The 24,223-nt window shown below is 38.0% G+C and overlaps 1 protein-coding gene across 1 annotated transcript in view; it reads left to right on the forward strand.

Annotated features, from left to right (window-relative positions):
* Xpot (exportin for tRNA) overlaps positions 1 to 24,223 on the forward strand; it is a 43,678-nt gene that overhangs the window by 17,079 nt on the left and 2,376 nt on the right. The window contains exons 7-24 of the mRNA XM_090327965.1: positions 300 to 484; positions 582 to 750; positions 2,193 to 2,429; positions 4,258 to 4,296; positions 4,422 to 4,484; positions 6,827 to 6,951; positions 7,493 to 7,637; positions 7,783 to 7,902; positions 8,162 to 8,256; positions 9,409 to 9,478; positions 10,799 to 11,037; positions 12,407 to 12,692; positions 14,817 to 15,006; positions 16,070 to 16,186; positions 16,414 to 16,529; positions 16,988 to 17,035; positions 17,937 to 18,008; positions 22,176 to 22,232. Of these exons, the coding sequence (XP_090184091.1) occupies positions 300 to 484; positions 582 to 750; positions 2,193 to 2,429; positions 4,258 to 4,296; positions 4,422 to 4,484; positions 6,827 to 6,951; positions 7,493 to 7,637; positions 7,783 to 7,902; positions 8,162 to 8,256; positions 9,409 to 9,478; positions 10,799 to 11,037; positions 12,407 to 12,692; positions 14,817 to 15,006; positions 16,070 to 16,186; positions 16,414 to 16,529; positions 16,988 to 17,035; positions 17,937 to 18,008; positions 22,176 to 22,232 (2,373 nt within the window). The remainder of the gene's footprint in view (positions 1 to 299; positions 485 to 581; positions 751 to 2,192; positions 2,430 to 4,257; positions 4,297 to 4,421; positions 4,485 to 6,826; positions 6,952 to 7,492; positions 7,638 to 7,782; positions 7,903 to 8,161; positions 8,257 to 9,408; positions 9,479 to 10,798; positions 11,038 to 12,406; positions 12,693 to 14,816; positions 15,007 to 16,069; positions 16,187 to 16,413; positions 16,530 to 16,987; positions 17,036 to 17,936; positions 18,009 to 22,175; positions 22,233 to 24,223) is intronic.

Below are 24,223 nucleotides of genomic sequence, written 5' to 3' on the forward strand. Positions count from 1 at the left end.
TTTTTCAAATAAGAATCATATTTAATATGGAGAAATATCAGATGCTTAAACTTTCTAAGCAGTGCTTATTTATAGTTTGTACTTAATAAGACATTAAGTCTTGCATGGAAAAATAAACGGAAAGAGGAAATACAAAGAATTACAGGATATGATTCTGGAGCTGATAAATAGGAAATGATGGTAGAGAATGTGTTAACAAATCTGGAAGTTTAGTGGAGAGGAAATTACTGTGTGCAGCTATATTTTGATGTCAAGCATTATTTTATAACCTACTTTGTATTTGGTGTTTTATGTTTTAGGAGGCTCGTAGGAATACTTTAATAAAAGATACCATGAGGGAACAGTGCATTCCAAACCTGGTGGAATCATGGTACCAAATTTTACAAAATTATCAGTATACTAATTCAGAAGTGACATGTCAGTGCCTTGAAGTAGTTGGGGCTTATGTCTCTTGGATAGACTTATCCCTTATAGCCAATGATAGGTAAGTATATTTATATTTTTCAATGTAAGTTCATAAAATAGTTTCCAAAACTCATGAATTTGAAAATGTTAAAATAATTGTATCTTCTCATTACCAGATTTATAAATATGCTGCTAGGTCATATGTCAATAGAAGTTCTACGGGAAGAAGCTTGTGACTGTTTATTTGAAATTGTAAATAAAGGAATGGACCCTGTTGATAAGATGAAACTAGTAGAATCTTTGTGTCGAGTATTACAGACTGCTGGGTTTTTCAGCATTGACCAGGTGAATAAATCTATAGCGCTGAAAATTGTTAGAACAAATGAAGACAAAATGAAGTAATTGCTTCTTGTTTCGAATACTAAACTATTCTTGAAATTATAAACTGCTGTATCCACAGACCTGCAATATTCTCTGTAGCATTTAGTTTGTGTATTACATTATATCAGTTTTTAAACTAGGTCTAGGAGACTATATATTGAGTTATAAGGTACTATACCATTAATAAAGTACATTTTGGACACAGATAGGTTGATTGAATTTTAACCCATTTAAACTATAAAGTTAGCTCCAAGAGAGAGTTCTAAGAATAAGTGAATTGATAACTTAGATAAATTGAAGGCTTTTTGTTGTTGTTGTTTGAAGGGTGCTAGAGATGAAACCCAAGGCAAGGCTTCATATACATTAAGTACAAGACCACTAACATACATTTCTAGTCCATGAAGGCAATTTAAATTTTGGGGGGGGGGGTTGCTTGTGGGGAGTGAACTCTCGGCCTAGGCACTGTCTCTGAGCTCTTTAGTTCAAGGCTAGCACTCTATCACTTGAACCACAGCACCACTTCCAGTTTTCTAGCAGCTAATTAGAGTCTCACAGACTTTTTTTTGCCTAGGCTAGCTTTGAACCCTGACCCTCAAATCTCAACCACCGGAGTAGCTAGGATTATAGGCATGACCCACTGGTGCCCAGCCCCCAATTTAAATTTCTTATCTGTGACATAATTTCTAAGACATCCTTATATTGCTGATACAAAGCTGTAATACGACTTTAGTGTTTTCCTTCTTCACAGACTAATTACAGCTTTTTTTTATTGGGTGGGGGTGGGGGGAAGGCTGATCATGGGGCATGAACTCTAGGCCTCAGCACTGTCCCTGAGCTCTTAAGCTCAAGACTAGTGCTCTACCACTTGAGTCATAGCACCACTTCCTAGCATTTTCTTTCTACTAATTATATCATCTCTGTATTAAAAATAAAAACAAAAAAATCTATAGAAGTGTAGGTAGACCATCTGTAGGAGACAGCTTAAAGATAACAGATAGAAACAATATCCTCAATTTGAGTTCTATCTTTCACACTGATGACTCAAGACAGGTCATTATAATAGCAGTTCTATATGCTCAGGATAGTTGAGCATAAATCAAATCCTATCAGAAAATTGGCATTAACTTAATAGAACTGTGTTTACTAAATTCAAGAGCTTAGGTAAAAGGATTATATCTGGTAAGGTCTGTTGGACTATATCCTTAAAAACAATTGTTTTTACAATACTTGTGGATGATAATAGTAGATTTTGAAGTTTCCTCAGTTGTAATAGTAGAATTATAGAAAGTATCTAATGTCAATTTTAGCTTGAATCCTACAATTGGTTTTAAATTTGTGCTAAAGCTTAATTTGCCTTTTGTGCCTGGCATAGGTTCTAAATTGAGGTCCTTCTTGATTGTTCATAGGAAGAAGATGTAGACTTCCTGGCTAGATTTTCTAAGCTGGTAAATGGAATGGGACAGTCATTGATAGTTAGCTGGACTAAACTAATTAAGAATGGAGATATAAAAAATGCTCAAGAGGCACTACAAGCTATTGAAACAAAAGTGGCACTCATGTTACAGCTTCTAATACATGAGGATGATGATATTTCCTCTAACATTATTGGGTTTTGTTATGATTATCTACATATTTTGAAACAGGTAAGTCTTTTCTTTTATTCTTTTAGTCCACTAGATAATAGGAGCCATGGAGAACTGGAAAATACAAGAAAGTTGAAAATAAGTAAACGTCATAGTTGTAATAGGACAAAAAAATATTCACTGTTGATTACTAATATACTTCCCTTTATTTGGATAGTTTGTTTTTGGCCAGTCCTGGGTCTTGAACTCAGGGCCTGAGCACTGCCCTTGGGCTTTCTCAAGTCTAAAGCTTTAGCTTTAGACTTACATTGCTGATACAAAGCAGTAATATGACTTTAGTGTTTTCCTTCTTCACAGACTAATTACAGCTTTTTTTATTGGGTGGGGGCGGGGGGGGGGGAGAAGGCGGATCATGGGGCATGAACTCTGGGCCTCAGCACTGTCCCTGAGCTCTTAAGCTCAAGACTAGTGCTCTACCACTTGAGCCCTAGCACCACTTCCAGCTTTTTCTATGTATGTGGTATGGAAGAATCGAACCCAGGTCTTCATGCATCCCAGGCAAACACTCTACCAATAGGCCAATCTCCCCACCATTGTATGTTTTTGTGTTTCCAAAAAACCAAACCTCTTAGCCCAGAAACAAAAGTGACTTATAAATTTCCCTGGTCTAATAAGTTTTTGAGTTATAGTCAGGTTATCTTATGAATATTTTGTTGCATATTATTGTTTTAACTTCACATAAATCATTTATTTATTTATTTATTTATTTAGTCAGTCCTAGTGGTTGAATTCAGGGCCTGAGCACTGTCCTTGGGCTTTCTTCAAGACTAGTACTCTACTACTTGAGCTACAGCACCATTTATGGCTTTTCTATGTATGTAGTACGGAGCCCAGGTCTTCGTGCATGCTAGGCAAGCACTCTACCACTTGGCCAAATTCTTGGCCCACATATATTTCTTTTTCATTCTTTTTTCTTTTTTTTTTTGTGAGTCATGGAGCTTGAGCTCATCCAGGGCACTATCCCTGAGCACTTCAGCTCAAGGCTACCACCCTACCCCTGGACCTGGGCTTTGTCCGCTATCACCCTACCTCTGAGCCAAACTCTACTTCCCATTTCCTAGGAGTTAATTGGTGATAAGAGACTCAGATTCTTTTGTGTGCCTGGGCTGGCTTTGAACCTTGATCCTCAGATCTCAGCTTCCTGTGTAGCTGGGATTACAGGCGTGAGCCACCACTCCCTGCACATACATCCTTTCTTATAAGCTGTCCCTCAGTTATTTCTAACAAATATATGTAACATGGAGAGTATTAGTCTCTACAACATGCATACTTTAAAAAATTACTTATAACATTCATGTTTGCATTGATTTATTTGAATCAAGTAAAGTTGTTTCTTTGTAAAAGACCATTAGCTTTATTTTTTTGTTACTGGAGCTTAAACCCAGGGCCCTTGCACTTAGTAGGCTGGCAATCTAACATTGAGTTACACATAAAGCTATTTCTATAAAGAAAACATTTGTTTGAATTCATACTTTAAGAAATCATTGGCAATATGCACTATTTGGTTATAACTTAGTTATCTCATTGTGTTCTAATAGATTTCTAAATTTTGTTTAAAAACAAGATGAAACCATCCTTTACTATGGTTCTTTGCTGAATATTGTAGCTATCTTTAGAAATCAAGTTGATTTTTGTCTTAGGACAAGTTATTTACTAGAAGTAGAATTAGTAGATCTTAGGTTAGCTATATTTTAAATATAAACAGGTACTGCCAATGTGCTCTCCAGAAATGGATATGTATGTTTTAGATTTTAATTTATTAGAGAAATATTCTGACAAACAAGCATAATTTGAGGAACTCTAATAAACTTTGCTTACTTTTTAACAGCTTACAGTGCTCTCGGATCAGCAAAAAACGAATGTAGAGGTAATTGGCTTCTTTATGCTATTTTTAAACAAATGAGAGATTCTTTGTCAAGAATCTGCCTTGAAATGTAGCTAATTTCATATGAAAAGAAAGTGGTTAACAAAAGCATTTTTTCTTAATTTTAGGCAATCATGTTGGCCGTTATGAAAAAATTGACTTATGATGAAGAATATAACTTTGAAAATGAGGTAAGAAGTTTTGCTTCAAAAAGAAATTCTTTTTTTTTTTTTTTTTTTTTTTTTGCCAGTCCTGGGCTTGAGCTCAGGGCCTGAACACTGTCCTTGGACTTTCTCAAGGCTAGAGCTCTACCACTTGAGCCTCAGCACCACTTCCGGCTTTTTTCTATGTATGTGGTACCGAGGAATCGAACCCGGGTCTCCGTGCATGCTAGGCAAGCACTCAAAAAGAAATTCATTTTACTTTAATTGCTTCCTTATATCAAAGTAATGCTTTCCATTTTTATCATTTGGTACCCTTTAAAATAAAAAATAGCGTTTGGAAATTGATATAGTTTGGTTTATGATGGTGTCTGTCTTTGTTACAATTATAGAACTCTTCTTTTATTGTTTTATTTTTTGCTAGTCCTGGGGACTGAACTCAGGGCCTGAGCACTGTCCTTGAGCTTTCCTCAAGGTTAGTGTTCTACCACTTGAGCCACAGAACCTGTTCTGGCCTTTTCTATGTATGTGGTACCGAGGAATCAAACCCGGGTCTTCATGCATGCTCGGCAAGCACTCTACCACTAGGCCAAACTCGCGGCCCTAGAACTCTTCCTTTAGTCTTGAACTTTTTATGTTTTGTTTGGTGCTTGAATCAGGGTTTGAATACAGTGCCTTTTGATCTTACTCAGCTTTCTTATTCATGGCTGGCACTCTACCATATATGGACCTGGCCTTAACTCTGAAATTTTGTTGGCTAATAAATAGGTTCTCAAAATCTTTTCTGTTGAGGTTGGCTCTGAACCAAGATCCTCCAGGTCTAGGCCTTATGAGTAGTTAGGATTATAGGTGTGAGCCACCAGCACCTAGATTAACAATCCTTTCAAAAAAACATTTTGTAGGGCCAGGAGTTTGGCTTAGTGGTGGAGTGCTTGCCTAGCATGCACGAAGACCCGGGTTTGATTCCTTGGTACCACATACATAGAAAAAAGCCGGAAGTGGTGCTGAGGCTCAAGTGGTAGAGTGCTAGCATTGAGAAAGTCCAAGGACAGTGCTCAGGCCCTGAGCCCAAGCCCAGGACTGGCAAAAAAAAACAAAAACAAAAACAAAAACAAAAGAAAACCCTTTGGAGCCTTGAGCCAGGCACTGAGTTCAATCAAGCAAGCAAATCATTGATACATACATCCATACTATATATTGTATATATACTATAAATACACCTACATACATTCATAATTTTGTTGAGCTAGGACTATAGCTTAGTGGTAGATAGAATGCTTGCCTACCATGCACAAGGCTCACAAAAAGAAAAGTTCAATCCCCAGGATCACACAGATGAAATCTACTTTATGGCATTTAACTGAGTGAAATAGTGACTGTTATTCATAATTATATCTAACTTCATATTTAATAGAATTGGTGACTTGTGGCCCAATCATTAGGCCTCGGTAATCAATCGGTCGGGAATGGTAGAACATTGGCTTAACTTACTGGATTTGTTTTAGTTAAAAGTCTTTTCCAGAGTTGTGAAGTCAGCTTCTTATCTGGCAAAAGGGCTGCCAGGTACTTCCTGGAATTTCAGTCATGTCACTTGCTATTTAGATATGGTGAAGTATATTATTTTTCAGTTCAAGAATTTAGAACCCTTGGTCTGTAAAAGGATAATAGTAATAAAGATGAACACAATGAACTTAGCATCTAATACTTTATATCTCCAGTCATATATTATTACCACGTTTTGAGGTTAAAGGTAAATAAAAAAGATAGTGGAAGTATCAAAGACAGATGTGAACTCATAGCTCTATACTGTCAATGTTAACACATCCTCCTGCTATTTCTGTCAGTAGACTTTGAGGGCTAGGGCTGTGTAAACAATTATGTGAAAAGGAAGGCAAAAGGTACTAAGCAGAGATTGTTCCTATATAGAGATGAACAATCAAAAGAAATTTATAAATTCAGAAACTACAAAAATATTTTAAGATCTTAACTTTCCAAAATAAATCCTGGTATTTTTAGGTAAGGGCAAGGCTGGCTTTTCACTCATTCTGTAGTTGAAGGTAGCTTTAGCCCAGTGCCACTACTGTAGTCTAAAGGTAGGTGTGTGTGTGTGTGTGTGTGTGTGTGTGTGTTTTGTGTGCATATCACACGCATGTGTGCCAGTCTTGGGGCTTGACGCAGGGACTGAACTCAGTCCTTGGGTTTTCTCAAGGCTAGAGCCCTACCACTTGAGCCACACCCCCACTTTTGGCCTTTTCTATGTATATGGTACTGAGAAATCAAACCCAGGTCTTTGTGCGTGCTAGGCAAGCACTGTAGGTCAAACTCCTGGTATCAAATTTATTGAAGGATGACTTTTTTAACCTGTGTTTTAGGGTGAAGATGAAGCCATGTTTGTAGAATATAGAAAACAACTGAAGTTACTGTTGGACAGACTTGCTCAAGTGTCACCAGAGTTACTGCTGGCTTCTGTTCGCAGAGTTTTTAGTTCTACATTGCAGTAAGTTTCATTGTTTCTGTATTGTACCCACTTTTTTCCTTTGATTCTTGCTGATGGTTCAAAATTAATGCTTCATTTGACTTATTAACCTATTATTTACAAACCTCTGGAAACTTTTTAACTCTTATTTTGGTCTTTTCCCTTTTATGATATAAATAATATGGGTTGGTGAAATTAATGAGTAGTGTGGCTTTTTAATCATTAAAGAGGGTTTTGATGGTGTGTTAGTCCCTTGTGTATCATTAGTTGTATTTTAAAAATTACATTTATTAGCTGGGCACCATGGCTCACACCTATAATCCTAGCTACTCAAGAGATTGATATTTGAGGCTTGCAGTTTAAATCCAGCCCAGCCCTAAAAAGTCCCTGAGACTCTTATCTCCAATTACCGGAAAACCAGAAGTGCACGTGTCTCAAGGGGCAAAGTGGAAGCCTTGAGCTGAAATGCTCAGGGATAAGGCTCAGGCCCAGAGTTCAAGTCCCATGACCAACAACAACAACAAAAATAGGTTTCTATCTTTTTTATGTTTTACCTTGTTAGGAACTGGCAGACTACACGGTTTATGGAAGTTGAAGTAGCAATAAGATTGCTGTATATGTTGGCAGAAGCTCTTCCAGTATCTCATGGTGCTCACTTCTCAGGTGATGTTTCAAAAGCTAGTGCTTTGCAGGATATGATGCGAACTGTAAGTATACTGAAGATTATTTTGAACATAATTTTGCTTATACTATAAGCTAAGGGGAGTTCATTAATTGCTAACGCTTAGTTTATACTGGGATTTTGATAATGCAATAAATAAGAATAGGCTTCTTACTTTCTTTCCATTCCAGTTGGTAACATCAGGAGTCAGTTCCTATCAGCATACGTCTGTGACATTGGAGTTCTTTGAAACAGTTGTTAGATATGAAAAATTTTTCACAGTTGAACCTCAACACATTCCATATGTGCTAGTAAGTATATGCTTTTCACTGTATATTTTAGCTTATCACCATATAATACTTAATTCTGTTTTCTATAACTTTTCTCAGAGTCAAAAGTTTAAAACAAGTCCTTAAGAGCCCATTTGTGTGTAGTGTAAAATTACTGTGTATTCTTGCTCTCTGATATTGAATATCCTACTAAGTAAAATTGGATGTTAACAAAAATACAGCAAGAGAATAGAAAGTTCTAATAATAGTAGAAATACTAAAACTATGTTTGTTCCTTTAGATGGCTTTCTTAGATCACAGGGGCCTGCGACATTCTAGTGCTAAAGTACGAAGCAGAACTGCTTACCTGTTTTCTAGATTTGTCAAGTCTCTAAAGTAAGTATAAAACTGCAGCTATTATATATACGGTTCTTTTTTTACAACTATAAAATAGATATATAAACTTTTTTAAAAGGCTGGCAGTAGTGTGATTTTTTTTCTGTTCTAAGATGTGGTTTCTTTACTAAGATGTGTTTTTTTGATTGCTTTGTTTTTTGATATTCTTTGAATATTTTTATTAATTAGGTGCAGAGCATTGTTTTGACTAAAGGTCTCACTTCTTTTTTTTTTTTTTTTCTCATGCCAGTCCTGGACTTGAGCTCAGGGCCTGAGCACTGTCCTTAGACTTAAGCTTTTGTCTTTTTTTCTTTTTCTTTTTGCTAGTCCTGCGCTTGAGCTCAGGGACTGAGCTCTGTCCTTGGGATTTCTCAAGGCTAGAGCTCTTACCACTTGAGCCTCAGCACCACTTCCAGCTTTTTCCTGTGTATGTGGTACCGAGAAATCGAACCCGGGTCTTCGTGCATGCTAGGCAGGCACTCTACCACTAGGCCAAACTCCCGGCCCCGACTTAGGCTTTTTTCTATGTATGTGGTACTGAGGAATCAAACCTGGGTCTTTGTGCATGCTAGGCAAGCACTCTACCAATAAACCAAGCTCCCAGTCACAGATGTTTTTGTTTTTTTGCCAGTCCTGGGCTTGAGCTCAGCATGAGCACTGTCCTTGAGCTTTCTCAAGGCTAGACCTCTACCATTTGAGCCTCAGCACCACTCCCAGCTGTTTTCTATGTATGTGATATCTAGGAATGGAAGCCGAGTCTTCGTGCATGCTAAGCAAGCACTCTACCCCTAGGCTAAGCTCCGGCCCCAGATGTGTTTGTATTTTGTTATGACTTCTTTTACTTCATTGCCAGGTCCTTTATTCAGCAGTAACTGGTGATTTCTTTTCAAATTTGTTAGGCACATGCTTTGTCACAGTCTGTTTTGTTATGTTCTTTACTAATACCATTTTCCAATAGAACTAATTACTATAAGAGTTATAAGATTGTAACAGATAGAGGGAATTTTAAAAAAATTACAGCTAGTCTTAATAATCAGATGTGGCTGTCCTAGAATTGACTTTTTCATTAGTTCTAACAGGAGTTTGATATTTGCACAATTTTTGAGCATAATCACTGATTTGTGATTCCCCCCCCCAATCCTCTTTATTTAGTAAACAAATGAATCCTTTCATTGAAGATATTTTGAACAGAATACAGGATTTATTAGCCCTGTCTCCACCTGTAAGTATCTATCATTGTCAGGTATCTTCCCTAAATGCCATTGAAATCACATATGCCATTAACCTTCATCTTTGTGGGCATTCTTCCTTTTTCCAACTGGGGATATGAAGAATTTTTTTTCTCCAGTCATGGGGCTTGAATTCTGGGCCTGGGCGCGGCCCCTGAGCTCTTCAGCTGAAGGCTACTGCCCTACTCCTTAAGTCACAGTCCCACTTCTCATTTTCTAGTGATTAATTGGTAGTAAGAGTCTCAAGTCCTTTTGTGCCTGGGATGGCTTTGAACCACAATCCTCAGATCTCAGCCTCCTGAGTAGCTAGGATTACAGGTGTGAGTTACCAGCACCTGACCAAAATTTAAACTTTCTTCCCAAGCTGGCTTTGAACTGTGAGACACTAGAGCTCAGTTCTTCAGTTGTTTTAAATGGGAAATTTCTTTCAAAGGACATCATTTTTTCAATGGATAGATATTTCTTTTATAATAAAATTACCACATAGTTTATAATTCTTTTTAAACTAAGTTTTTTTTTTAAATAATCTTCAGATCTCAGCCTTCTGAGTAGCTAGGATTACAGGCATGAGCTACCACACCCTGCCAAACTAGGATTTTATATAATTTCTTAATTTTCAAAGAAAAGGCTTAGTAATTTTTTTACTTCTCTTTCTAAGCCTCTCTGTAAGCATATATTTAAAAATTAAAAGATCTGTTAACAAAAATTGACCAAGATAGGGAAATTTTGCTTGTAGACAAATCAATTTCTTTTGGGGGTGGGGGGAGTCATTGGGCTTTAACTCTGGGCCTGGGCACTGTTCTGAGGTCTTCAGCTCAAGGCTACTGCCCTACCGTGGAGCCACAGCCCCACTTCCGTTTTCTTGTGGTTTATTGAGACAAGAGTCTCTCGGACTTTAGTGCCCAGTCTGGCTTTGAACCAAGATTCTCAGATCTCAGCCTCCTGAGTAGCTAGGATTACGGGCGTGAGCCACCTCTCCTGGCTTCACATATTCTTTGTCAGTATTATTCTCAAAATATTCTGTTAACTGGTAGTGTTACATATGTGGGTATATGTGTGTTGTGAAGGTTTTTGTTTTAATTTGGCGGGGGAGGCAGGGGCTGGGAATAGAACTAAGGTCTTTCTGCATGCTATGCACACATTTTTAACCTTCCATTCTTTGCATTATGTGGGTTTGGGAAGAGAATAAGCTTTTGTAAATAATCTGTAGGTTGGTATGATGGAATGTATCTCCTTTCCCTCATCTGCTTATTGTGATTAAATGAAAGAAACTGAAAAAGTAAATGAATCAATGAAATGATGTTTCATTACAGGAAAATGGCTACCAGTCCTTACTGAGCAGTGATGATCAGCTGTTTATTTATGAGACAGCTGGAGTGCTGATTGTTAATAGTGAATATCCTGCAGAAAGGAAACAAGCATTAATGAGGAATCTGTTGACTCCACTAATGGAGAAGTTTAAGATTCTGTTAGAAAAATTGATGCTGGCACAAGATGAAGAAAGGCAGGCATCTCTAGCAGACTGTCTCAACCATGCTGTTGGATTTGCGAGGTGAGTGTACTTTCAATTATGATTGTAAAATGTGTCTATGTACAGCAGAACTTAGGTCTTTGGGGATAGACATAACTGTTTTGTTCAGAGAATGGCCTAAAAACCTTCCTCTTATAGGCCCATTAATTAGATTTAGCTAAGGAATAAACACAAACTATTGCATTTTTTCCCCTTTATGTGTTGTCTAAAACTTCTCTGTCTTTGTAAAAATAAATCAGTTGTGTATTTAAGTATGATAGCTGAAATGTTCATATGCCAATGAATATGGTACTGAGTTTTGTACTCAGGGCTTCATGCTAGATCTGCTTGATAATAATTCAACACTACCCCTTGGGTTAGTCTTGGTACCTTAAGAAGAAGGTCCTGAAACATCTCTTAAGCTGCTGCATTGTTTCTTATGATCACCTAAGCAGCCAGCTTTTCCTGTGCCCATATTTTTTATTTGGTAGGCAGGTGCTTTGCTTTTGAACCACTCCTTCAGCGCTTTGTATACTTTTTATTAACAGAACAAAGTGAAAATTATAGTGATAATTACTTATAAATTATGCAGAAAAAATTTTCTTGTAGATTCTGGGAGTGGTGGCCTATAATCCTAACTACTTGGGAGGCTGAGATCTGAGGATCAAGGTTCAAACCCAGCCCGGGTAATAAAGTGCCCGTACTAAAGTCCAGGAGACTTTTTTTTTTTTTTTTTTTTGCTAGTGCTGGGCTTGAGCTCAGGGCCTGAGCACTGTCCTTGGACTTTCTCAAGGCTAGAGCTTTACACTTGAGCTTCAGCACCACTTCCAGCTTCTTTCTCTATGTATGTGGTACCTAGGAATCGAACCTGGGTCATGCTAGGCAAGCACTCTACCACTAGGCCAAACTCCCGGCCCCATCCAGGAGACTCTTATCTCCAATTAATCATCAGAAAACTGGAAATGGTGCTGTGGTTCCAGAGGTAGGGCGGTAGCCTTGAGCTGAAGAGCTTTTGGACAACTTCAGGTCCAAGAGTTCAAGTCCCACGACCAACATAAAAAAAATTCCTGTAGAATAACTTAGAGCAAGATCTGAGGCAAGTTATATAAGTAACTTGATTCTGGAAAGTGTTTTCTAAGTTTAAATGGGTAATTTGTCTAATACAAACAAAAGGGCATCACTTTTCTGTATACTATCAAAATTTTTATTAGGGAGTTACATTACATCTCATTGGTTTAATTTGCTTTCAGCAGTTTGTTATGGAAGCAATATCAGGAAGCAACCATATTAGTTGGAGATGTAAGAAATTGTTAAGTTCTTAGTTTTTTCATTTAACTGATTTGCTGCTTTTGAAAAATCCATAAACTTAAAGTAAAACTAAATCTGGTTGTGTATGTTTTGGTTAATCTAGTCGAACCAGCAAAGCATTCAGCAACAAGCAGACTGTAAAACAATGTGGCTGTTCCGAAGTTTATCTGGACTGTTTACAGACATTCTTGCCAGCCCTCAGTTGTCCTTTACAAAAGGACATCCTTAGAAGTGGAGTTCGAACTTTCCTTCATCGAATGATTATTTGCCTAGAAGAAGAAGTTCTTCCATTTATTCCATCTGCCTCAGAACACATGCTCAAAGATTGTGAAGCAAAAGATCTCCAGGAATTCATTCCTCTTATCAACCAGATTACGGCCAAATTTAAGGTACCACAAACCTAAGACTCTTCTGACTTAAACACTCCTCTCTGACTGAAAACTTGGTTGGATTTATCTACAGGCATGTTTTAAAATTTTTTTAGTGAGTTATATGAGGACATGGATCACGGATTTTGTAAATTTCTGTTACCACTCCCCCCCCCAATATCTAGCACCCTGTCTGTTACATAGATCACACTTACTAGATATTTTAATAAAACCTCACTATCTACCCACTGTAGTAGAAAAAGCTAAGGAAAGTACTTTTTTCTTTCTTTTTTTTTTTTTTTTTTTTTTTTGCCAGTCCTGGGCTTGAGCTCAGGGCCTGAGCACTGTCCTTGGACTTTCTCAAGGCTAGAGCTCTACCACTTGAGCCTCAGCACCGCTTCTGGCTTTTTTTTTTCTATGTATGTGGTACTGAGGAATTGAACCTGGGTCTTCATGCATGCTAGGCAAGCACTCTACAACTAGGCCAAACTCCCAGCCCCAGGAAAGTACATTTTAAACAGTAGTGAAGTTACTTAGGGTTGCTCAAGCCAGTAATCCTAGCTACTTGAGGGGTAATGGTTCAAGAACAAAAGAAGTCCACAGCACTCCCTCCCATTCCTACCAATAGCTGGGCATGGTGATGTGCACCTGTCACCCCTAGTGACATGAGGAAGTACAAGTAGGAATGAAAAGCAACTCGGTATACTAAAGCCAGTTTTATACACAGAGAAATTTTTTTTTTTTTTTTTGCCAGTCCTGGGCTTGAGCTCAGAGCCTGAGCACTGTCCTTGGGTTTTCTCAAGGCTGTAGCTCTACCACTTGAGCCTCAGCACCACTTCCAGCTTTTTTCTATGTATGTGGTACCGAGGAATCGAACCCGGGTCTTCATGCATGCTAGGCAAGCACTTTAACCACTAGGCCATACTCCCGGCCCTACACAGAGAAATTTAATCCAGGTGTACACTTGGTAATAAAAGGCTAACATTGCTGGGTACAGTGGTTGACATTGGTGATCCTACATACTTAGGCTGAGATTGAAGGCTTGCTATTTGAAGCAATCCCAGGCCTAAAAGTTCTGAGACCCAATTAACTCGTGAAAAGTGGTGTGGAGTTACTGTGAGCAAAATAAGCAAACAGTAAGCTTTGGGCTTTGAGTTCAAGCCCAGGACCCTGCACTGGAAGGGAGGAAAGGAGGGAGTAAAGAAGTAGGGTTTAAACTGAACATCTGCTCCAAACTTCTTTTGCACAATATAATTTGATCCTCATAACAAGCACTGGAGGTAAAAATTTTATCTATATGAAAAAAAGAGATACAGAGAGGTTGAGGAATTTGTTCAAAGGCTATAATTTAGTAATAAAATTCATTTCTTAGGATTTAAATTTGAAAATACTCCATGGTAGTCTTTTTATGAATACAGTTTTAACCAGCATCTTAAACTGAGGGTAGAATTTAATGTCTCGTTTCATTTACTCACTATATGTTTGTTATATAGCATGTAACTTTAAGAAAAAAATTTTATGGGCCAGGAGCATGGTGGCCTAGTGGTAGAGTGCTCGCCTAGCATGCACAAAGCCCTGGGTTCTATTCTTTGGTAACATACACAAAAAATCTGAAATTAGTGATTTGGCTCAGGTGGTAGAGCCACTGGCCTTTAGAAAGCCCAAATGACAGTGTCCAGGCCCTAAGTTCAAGCCCCAGGACTGGCAATATATATCTCAAGTAATTGTACAAAAAGGTTACCGATTCCATAAGTCAGGTTATAGGTATAATGCTTTGTCTCACACACACACACACACACAGACACACACACACACACACACACACACACACACACACTTTCCTCCCATCCCTACCCTCAAGTTACAAAGTTCAGTTTTTAACATGATGTATATTTGCTCACTGTCTTCTATCCATTACTGTATCTACCCCGAAATACTTTACAGCTTCCTGGTGTTTTGATAAAACAATACTTTGAGTTGTTCAAGGGAGTTACACCTTTGGATTCTCCTTTTCAAACCTACAAATTGACAATTGCTAACTGAATTAAAATATCCTCCTGAAAAAAAAGGTTTTACATAAAATTCCTTTCCACATTAATTTTAATACTCATTTATGAGGTGTAATAAAATTGTTTTTTATTTCAGATACAGGTATCCCCATTTTTACAACAGATGTTTATGCCCCTGCTTCATGCAATTTTTGAAGTGCTGCGCCGACCAGCAGAAGAGAATGACCAGTCAGCAGCTTTAGAGAAGCAAATGTTGCGGAGGAGTTACTTTGCCTTCCTACAAACAGTCACTGGCAGCGGAATGAGTGAGGTTATAGCAAATCAAGGTGGGAATGCCTGCCAGGTCTATTTTTGTCTGCTTAAGTTCTTGCCACAGTAGTAACATGCACATGAACAGGGAGAGTAGAGGTAGACATGAAATTCTGAAGTAGTTGTATGTTGGCTTCTAAGAACAATTCATTATTTTAGGCTTAGCATAGAATTGTTTTCATGTAAAGTACCTTAAAATTAATTTTTGTTCAGTTTCTCTTTATTAATACTCTTTTATTACAACACATACATATAATGCAATGCCATTATTCTTTTATAATACTGTTGTGTGGCCAAATTGCCATCTCAAAATTCAAAAACAGATAAGAACTAGGTGCCAGTGGCTCATGTGTAACCCTAACTACTCAAAAAACTTAAGATTTGAGGATTGTGATTTGAAGCCAGCCCAGACAGGAAAGTTCATGAGACTCTTATCACCAAGTAACCAGCAAAACAGCCAGAGGTAGAGCTGTGGTTGAAATGATAGAGGGCAAGCCTTGGGTGATAAAGCTCAGCTACATTGCCTAGGCCCTGTCTTCAAGCCCTAGGACCTGCACAAAAAGAAAGAAAGAAAGCATTAAATAAGAGAAAAACAGGCAGGACTGTATAGATCAGTGTAGAAAATTCTGTTACGTAAAAAGTACACTGGCTACTCAGGAGGCTGAAATCTGAGGATCAAGGTTCAAAGCCACCCTGAGCACAAAAGGACCTGAGACTCTTATCTCCAATTAACCTTTAGAAAATGGGAAGTGGGGCTTGGCTCAAGGGTAGGGTGGTAGCCTTGAGCTGAAGAGCTCAGGGACAGCGCCCAGGCCAAGTTCAAGCCTCATGACCTACCAAAAAAAAAAAAAAAAAAACACCACTGGGCATTATATAAAGGGAATATTGACTGTTAAGCACTTAAAATTCAGATGCCTAGTTAATAAAGATCAAGGGTTTTTGTTGTTTTTTTAATCAACTTAGTAAATACTCTTTGACTTGTTACTGTATATGAAATGAAGTTTCAGGTTGTCTTTTTAGGTGTGTGTATGTGTGTGTTGCAACTATACTAGGTTTTTTTTTTGTTGTTTTTCTCTCCAGGCGCTGAAAATGTAGAACAAGTGCTGTTTACCATTATTCAAGGAGCAGTTGACTATCCGGATCCAATTGCACAGAAAACCTGTTTTATCATTCTCTCAAAGCTGGTGGAACTCTGGGGTAATTTTTTTTTTCTTTTGATGCTGGTAATCAAGCATGTTAGTTGTGCATTTTGCCACTGAGCTACAACCTGCACACAGCCTGATAATGTTTCTTTTTAAACCTCCATTTCCTCTCTTGTTTCAAAATATTTAGTCCAAACATGGGTGGGAAGTAGGACTTAGATTTTTCTTCATGTTGAATTGACATTCTTTTATACATTATGAAAATTTGAATTCTCTTGACAGGAGGTAAAGATGGACCAGTGGGATTTGCAGATTTTGTTTATAAGCACATTGTCCCTGCGTGTTTCCTGGCACCCTTAAAACAAACCTTTGACCTGGCAGATGCACAAACCGTATTGGTAAATTCCTGCTATCTTTTATAGATTATATTAACAATGTTTTTTTTTAATGCTTGATGATTATGTTTCAATTTTTTATTGAATGATTTAAATGGGAGTGCTTTATTGACTTTGGCCTTTCCTGTTACTTTTTCCTCTTATTAAGAGCATCAAGTGATCTTCACATGATAGCTTCTCAGAATCTTACCTTACTAATTGTTCTCCTTTTCTAAATCACTCTCAATTTCTCAATTCTCCACAAACTAGTTAAAGCTAAGTTTTGTAATTATAATTTATTATATTAATATGCAGGTATTTTTTCTCTTCCTGCCCTGTGTATTATGTACCATCTGTCTTCCATTCCTTTGTTTGCAAGGAAACATTAACTTATGCACATATTTTTCCTGCATTGGCCAGGAAAGCAAAAAGTTGGATTAGCAACCAAAAATTGACAATATTAAATTTCTTGTCTTTCACAGGCTCTATCTGAGTGTGCTGTGACACTGAAAACAATTCATCTCAAACGGGTAAGATTTGTGGTCTATGTTCTTTTATTCTCATATAAACTTTGGTATGGTTTAAATTGCGTTTGACTCACATTCCTGAAAGCTTTTCCTTGTGCATGCTAGGCAAGCACTCTACCACTAGGCAAAACTCTCAGTCCTCAAGTTTGGTGACTCTTAAGTGCTTGTTACTAAAAGTTTAATCAGTTGTAAACAGGCAAGTCCCTATCTTCTTGGTTCTTGGTTTCCTCATTATTCTGGCTACTAAACTCCTTATTGAATGGAAAACAAAAGGTGTGCTTTTAGAACTATTGTTTTCTAACATATTTTGTTCCTCATTTGCTTGTACTTTAGTTTCTAAAGATAGTCATTATCATGGCACTGCTCCCCACTTGAGCCTTCCCTCCATCCCACAGACCTCTACCATCTTCTCAGTGGAAGACTGACAGGAGCACCTGTCTTTGTTGTCCCTTTCCAGTGCATGGAAGGTTCCACCTTTGTGACTTGGATTTAGAAACAATCTTTAGCAGCACTCAACACTAGTCATAATATTAAATAGCAAATGCTAGACTTTATGCTTCTTAATTCATCAAATTTTCATAATAACCACTTTTTTCTTCCTGTGTTGAAGACAGACCCAGGCTTGGCTATGATCCACAAGAACTTCTTTACTTAGCTATGTCCTCAACTCCTACTAATCTCAGTTTTTTGATGGAGAAATAGGTTCTAAGATAACCAGGCTTCAAATCAAGGCAGTCTGTTTCTAGAGTCTTTGTTCTTGATAATCTATTGCCATTAAAGGGGGAAGGAGGAGGGAGATGGGGGGGTGCGCACTTGTGTGTGCGCGTGTGCGGTGTTCCAGTTTCTAAGTGTTATTAATATCTAAAAAGAAAATAACTTGACTGTAAGTATCTCCTAATCTCAGGGTCCAGAATGTGTTCAGTATCTTCAACAAGAATATCTGCCTTCCTTGCAAGTAGCTCCAGAAATAATTCAGGTAAGAGCTTTCCTGGTAAATTTAGACCTTAATTTAATTAAATCAATGGGAGTATATACTTTAAATTTTAGTGCAAGAAAATCATATTGAGTCAGGAGGAGCTGGTAGCTCATGGCCGTAATCCTAGCTACTTCAAGAGGTTGAGATCTGAGGATTGCAGTTAAAAGCTAGTCCTGGCAGGAAAGTCCATGAGACTCTTACCTCAAATTAACCATCAAAAAAATGGAAATTGAGCAGTGTCTCAAGTGGTAGAATATTAACTTTGAGCAACAAGTTTAGGTATACCACCAAGGCCCTAGCAACTCCCTGGACTGGCATAGAAAGAGCCAAATTGCATTCTCCTTGATATTTTATTTTATTTTATATCAAGAGTACTTGATATAGTACCAGGTGCTAGGGCCTAGCTATTTAGGAGGCTAAGATCTGAGGTTCCTGCTTCAAAGCCTACTCAGGTAGCTAAATCTAAGACACTCTTACCTTCAGTTAATTAGCACAAAGCCCAATGGAGAAGTATGGCTTAAGTGGTAAAATGCATTCCTTGATCAAAAAAAGCCAGGCAAGAGCACAAAGCCCTGAATTCAAGCTCCAATAGTGGCAACAAGAAACAAAACGGAGTATTTTAGTAGCCAGGAGACCATACTTCAGTTGAATGGGATATATATATATGGTTTTATTTATTCTAACCTGTACCAGAAATTTAATTTACCATTGTGTGAATTACAGATCACAGCAGTAGTAGTCATACTGCTATTATTTTGTCTAGTAGAAATTACAGATTTTTTTTTTTTGGCCAGTACTGGGGCTTGAACTCAGGGCCTGGACACTGATTGGGCTTTCCTCTCTACCACTTACTTCCAGCTTTTCTATGTATGTGATAAGGAGGAATTGAACTCCGGTCTTCCATGCATGCTAGGCAAGCACTCTACTACTAGGCCAAACTCCCCAGTCCAGAAAATACAGATATTTTTATATGACATAAGTTTCTACAGATACCTTGAAGTGTTGTTTATACATATCACTATCGAAGTTATGAGTTACTAGATAATGTCACTATACTGTCACCTACTAAGGGATAAGTTCTATCACTACTCTCCAGTTTGGTAATTACTTTCCTTTTCAATTCTGCAGTATTCCATTTTATGCATTTTAAATATTCCAAAATGATTCTAAATCTTGAGCAGTCTTTCCTAGACTGTTAAGGGAACTGTAAGCAATACAATGTATTTTTTTGCTGGAGGGGTTGCTCAGTGTTAAAGACCTTGCCTGGCTTGTCAAAATAATGGGAGGTGGGGGGATTGGTTCTTAACACACCAGAAAAAAAGAAATCTGAAGATTTGTGTCTAATAGCACATGGAGCTTAATAAGGTTGTGTATATTCTAAGATTTCTTCAACAGTGTTTTGATTCGTTGGCTTAGTTTCATTTTACTTTTGTAAAAAGACAGCATTCCGTTGTATGTGCGTACTTTTTTTTTCCTTCCCAATAGTTTATCAGTTTGAATTTAGGCACAGAAAAAAAAAGAAAGGAGACAAGAGAGAAGGGAAGGAGAAAGGAGAAGAATCATGCTTTTTTTCATTTCAGCTGCTCAATTTGCATCAACAGTGTCCAGAGGCTCCAATTTCTATGTATCTTCACAAACTATATCTTTTCTGCAATTGGGAATTTTTTGTTGTTGTTTATTTTGTTGTTTTCTTTTGAGATGTATTGTAGGTTACTTTCAAAATTACTGAATTTTCCTTCAGACTCCGTGTGCAAATGTGTACCACTACACCTAGCTCCTGTTTTCTAGATTTATTTGTGTTTTGTTTTTTTTTGGTTGGTTGGTTGGGTTTTGTTGTTGTTTGTTTTTGGTCAGTCATAGAGCTTGAACTCAGATCCTGGACACTATCCCTTAGATTTTCTGCTCAAGACTAGTGCTATACTAATTTCAGCCACAGTCTGGTTTTCTGGTGATTTATTGGAGATGAATCTCATAGATTTTCCTGCCTGGACTGGCTTTGAACTTCCATCCTCAGATCTCAGCCTCCTGAGTAAGTAGGATTGCAAGCATGATCCACCAGTGCCTGACTCTTATTTGTTTTCTTTTAGCTATACTGAAGTTTGAAGTTGGTGCCTTGTGCTTAATAGACAAGTTGGTTATTTTATCACATAGAATATTATTCCTCCCAAGAGTGCCTAGATTTCAGTCATAGTTCCCTGTCATCTCCTTGGGTCCTGAGTAGGACACTCACCCTTTCATTCATATTGGAATTCCTATTCGCACAGAAATACTTTAAGGCCAACATGAGCAGCTTTCTCCCCCACTTGTTTTTTGAGAGTGTCCTCGTTCTCTTCTACTGTCTCTCTTTTGGTAGCTCTGTGATCAACTTTTTGCTCTTGATCTCTACATCCACTTGTACCCGCCTTCCACTATCTAAACAGAATCATATAAAGGCTGATGGTACCATATTTATAAGTATCCTGATCTATACTTTTTTTTTTAATGACATTTGAGCCATGTTGAGATCATGAATTGTTTTAGTGTTTGTGCTCAGTTTCCTGCATGTTTTGTAGTTCACCATCATTCAAATTGCTGACCTCTAGTGATCTGTACTTCCTCTTCCTGGGCATAATAGTGAGTGAGCAGGAAGGAGAGACAAGAGTGTGGGAAAGGCCACTACTCAAGGAAGACCTCACCCTAATTTGTCTAGGCACCATTTCTTAAATTTGGATTCTTTTGGACAGTTGAGAACATTTTAGTGCCAGGTGTTTCAACTATGATTTTAAGTTTTTTTGGTCTGAAGGTGTAACTAGTAAGACTGCTTGGTTTGCATATGTAAGGCTCTGAGTTCCGTGTCCAGCACTGGAAGAAAAGCAACAGTGCTCTAAAAAGTTCTTATAGTGGGCCAGGCACTGGTGGCTCACTATATCCTAGCTATTCGGGAGGCCGAGATCTGAGGACTGCAGTTTGAAGCAAGTCTAGGCAGGAAAGTCTGTGATTCTCTTACCCTCAATAAAATTCCAAAAGTCAGTAGAGCTGTGGTTCAGGTGGTAGAACACTGCCTGGAGTGAAAAATGTTCCAGGATATTGCTCAAGTCTATCATTCTGTTTTTAAAGATAACAATAAAGAGCTGGGCTCTGGTAGCTGCTACTAGCTACTCAGCAGGTTGAGATCTGAGGATCACAGTTCAAAGCTAGCCCAGGCAGGAAGTCTTGTGAGTCTCTTATCTGCAATAAATTACTTGGAAAAAGCTGGAACTGGTCAGAAGAAACTCAGGGACAGAGCTCACGCTCAGAGTTCAAGGGCTACTCCAGAGGCTGAGATCTGAGGTTCAAGAGGTTCGAAGTCAGCCCAGGCAGGAAATCTCCATTTAACCACCAGAAAAGCTGAAGTGTGGCACTGTGGCTCAAAGAGGTTGAGTGGTAGGCTTGAGCAAAAGGAAGCTCGGGGACAGAGCCCAGGCTCAGGATTCAAGCCCCAGCTTGAACCGGCTGCTGGCTCATACCTGTAATCCTAGCTACTCAGGAGACAGAGCTAAGGATTGTGGGTCAAAGCCAGTCCTGGAGCTTGAACTCAAGGGTCTGGGTGTTATCCCTCAGCTTCTTTTTGCTCAAGGCTAGCCTGCTACCATTTAAGCCACAGTACCACTTCCAGCCTTTTTTTGTTTATGTGGTACTAAGGAATTGAACCCAGGGCTTCATGCATGCTAGACCAGCACTGTACCACTAAGCTACATTCCCAGCCAAGCCTGTGAGACTTGTGTCTCCAATTAAACCATCAGAAAACCAAGATGTAGCATTGTGGCTCAAAGTGGTAGCACACTAGCTTTGAGCAAAAAAGCTCAGAGAAAGTACCCAGGCCCTGATTTCAAGCCCCATTATTGACCCACCTATCCCCCAAAAAAGATAATTATAAAGAAACTTCAGTTTTTCTTTTTCACAGGCTTTATGTTCTAACGGGTATAGAATTTCAGTTCTGCGAGATGAAAAAAAAAATCTCTAGAAATATGCTTTGCATGGATAGCACTACTGCACTTACTGTACATGTAAAAGTGGCTAAGGTGGAAGTCTTGTTTTTCATCAGTTTTTTTTTTTTTTGTGGGGCGCATACACTGTGGGTTTTATTTATTAATGCAAACATATTGATCCTCTTTCTTTCCTTTCTTCTTCACCCCATTCCCACCCCAGGAGTTTTGTCAAGCACTTCAGCAGCCTGATGCTAAAGTCTTTAAAAATTACTTAAAGGTACGTATTTCTTTAAAAACAAACAAACAAACAAAAAAACTTTGTGTCAAACAGTTAAATAACAAGAATACAAAGAAACAGACTGTTTGTAAGAATATCGTAATAGTAGAGTTCCTATGAAATGACTCTGTCTACTAAACTTTTGCAAATGATCATTTAAAGTTACATATGTGCAATTTTCTTGGACAGTTTTCTCATGTTTAACAATGGCTACAAGACTAGGAAATTGGAACGGTTTGATAGATATCCAGATTAAGTTGAAAGGAAAGATTTTAAAAGTACTACAGAAGTATGAGCTATTTGCTTATATGCTAGTGTAAAACATTTGAATGTATAACAGACAAAAAAGGAGAATCCTCAGATTTGGCTATAAGGCTCTATTCACATTTAAAAACATGGAACACTATAGGCTGAAGGGTGTGGTTCAAGTAGTAGCCCCGAATTCAAACCCCAGTATCTTAGGAAAACACTTGAAACCAGATGTAGTGGCCTGTTATCTCATTGGCTGAAGAAGAAGTCCTACCTGGACTACACAGCAAAACCATGTCTCAAAAAAAACCTCAAAAGAACAAAATTTAAAAAGGTAGGAAAAAACCCATTTAGTTGGCAATAAATGTCAAATGTTTGACATTATGTCTCCAATTAAGTTCTGATTAGAAGTATTGTTTTAATTTATGTTGACAGTCATTTCACACTTTGTACCAGGCTTAAGAAACTGCTGCAAATACTAACAGGGTGCCTTCTCCCTGTCCAGGGGACAAGTCTAATATTAATTTACAGTGTGACAGGACGTACCACTACTTTTTACTTTTTTTTTTTTTTTTTTTTTTTTGCCAGTCCTGGGCTTGAGCTCAGGGCCTGAGCACTGTCCTTGGACTTTCTCAAGGCTAGAACTCTACCACTTGAGCCTCAGCACCACTTCCAGCTTTTTTCTATGTATGTGGTACCAAGGAATTGAACCCGGGTCTTCATGCATGCTAGGCAAGCACTTTAACTACTAGGCCAAATTCCCGCCCCTACTTTTTACTTTTATCATTACCTTCATTCAACAAGTTAGAAAACAGTATATTAAATTACTTGGTAACACAATGGTGAAATTTGTACATCAAACATTCACCCTATAGCTTATTCTATAGGGTAACGATCAGGAGAATCATGGTTTTTGACCAGCCAGGGCAAAAAAAAAAAATCATTAGCAAGACCCCCACATCAACAAAATAATCCTAGCTATGCAAGTGGAATATATGGGAAGATCAAGATCTGTTCCCAATCCTGGGGAAAAATTCAAGACCCTATGCAGAAAACAACTATAAAGTAAAAAAGAAGGGCTAGAGACATGGCTGTAATGGTAGAGTGCCTGCCTACCAAACTCAAAGCCCTGAATTCAAACCCTGGTACCATCAAATGAAGAAAAATGGGGATGGGGGGGAGATTGCCAAATAAATAGCTACCATCCATCCTTTGACTGATTTTAACATCTTGCCCTGTCACTTGTCCCTGTTGTTGTAGTTTATTAGCTTAAGCGAACCTCCCATAGTACTGGGAGGTGGTTGGGATATTGAGAATTACTTTCTTTCTTTATTTATTTATTTATATCATCAAGTACCTCTATGGAAGTAACTTCTATTCAATAACTCTTCACTCACACTTGATCGAGGGCTTGAATGAATGTCCATTAGGTATATAAAAGGCTTACACTCCCAATTTATATATTCATCTGCTCAGCATATAGTCAGCTCCCTAAAGCCAGAAGCTGGGCTTGTCTCTAATGATATTATATTAGCTGATTGTGGCTGATTGTGGTATCTTGGTGTTAACAGCATTTTTTAAAATTTTCATTATCTTTAATTGTACAAAGAGGTTTCAATTTAGCAAATCAGTCTATAAATATATCTGGATCAATGGCATACCTCCAGTTTTCCCAACCATACCCATCCCCTCAAGTTATGCATTTCCATTTTCGCATATGCATATTAAATATGATTGCACTC

Source organism: Megascapheus bottae, chromosome 2 (assembly GCF_031878675.1).
Source record: "Megascapheus bottae isolate mThoBot1 chromosome 2, mThoBot2.hap1, whole genome shotgun sequence".
Taxonomy (NCBI): Eukaryota; Metazoa; Chordata; class Mammalia; order Rodentia; family Geomyidae; genus Megascapheus; species Megascapheus bottae.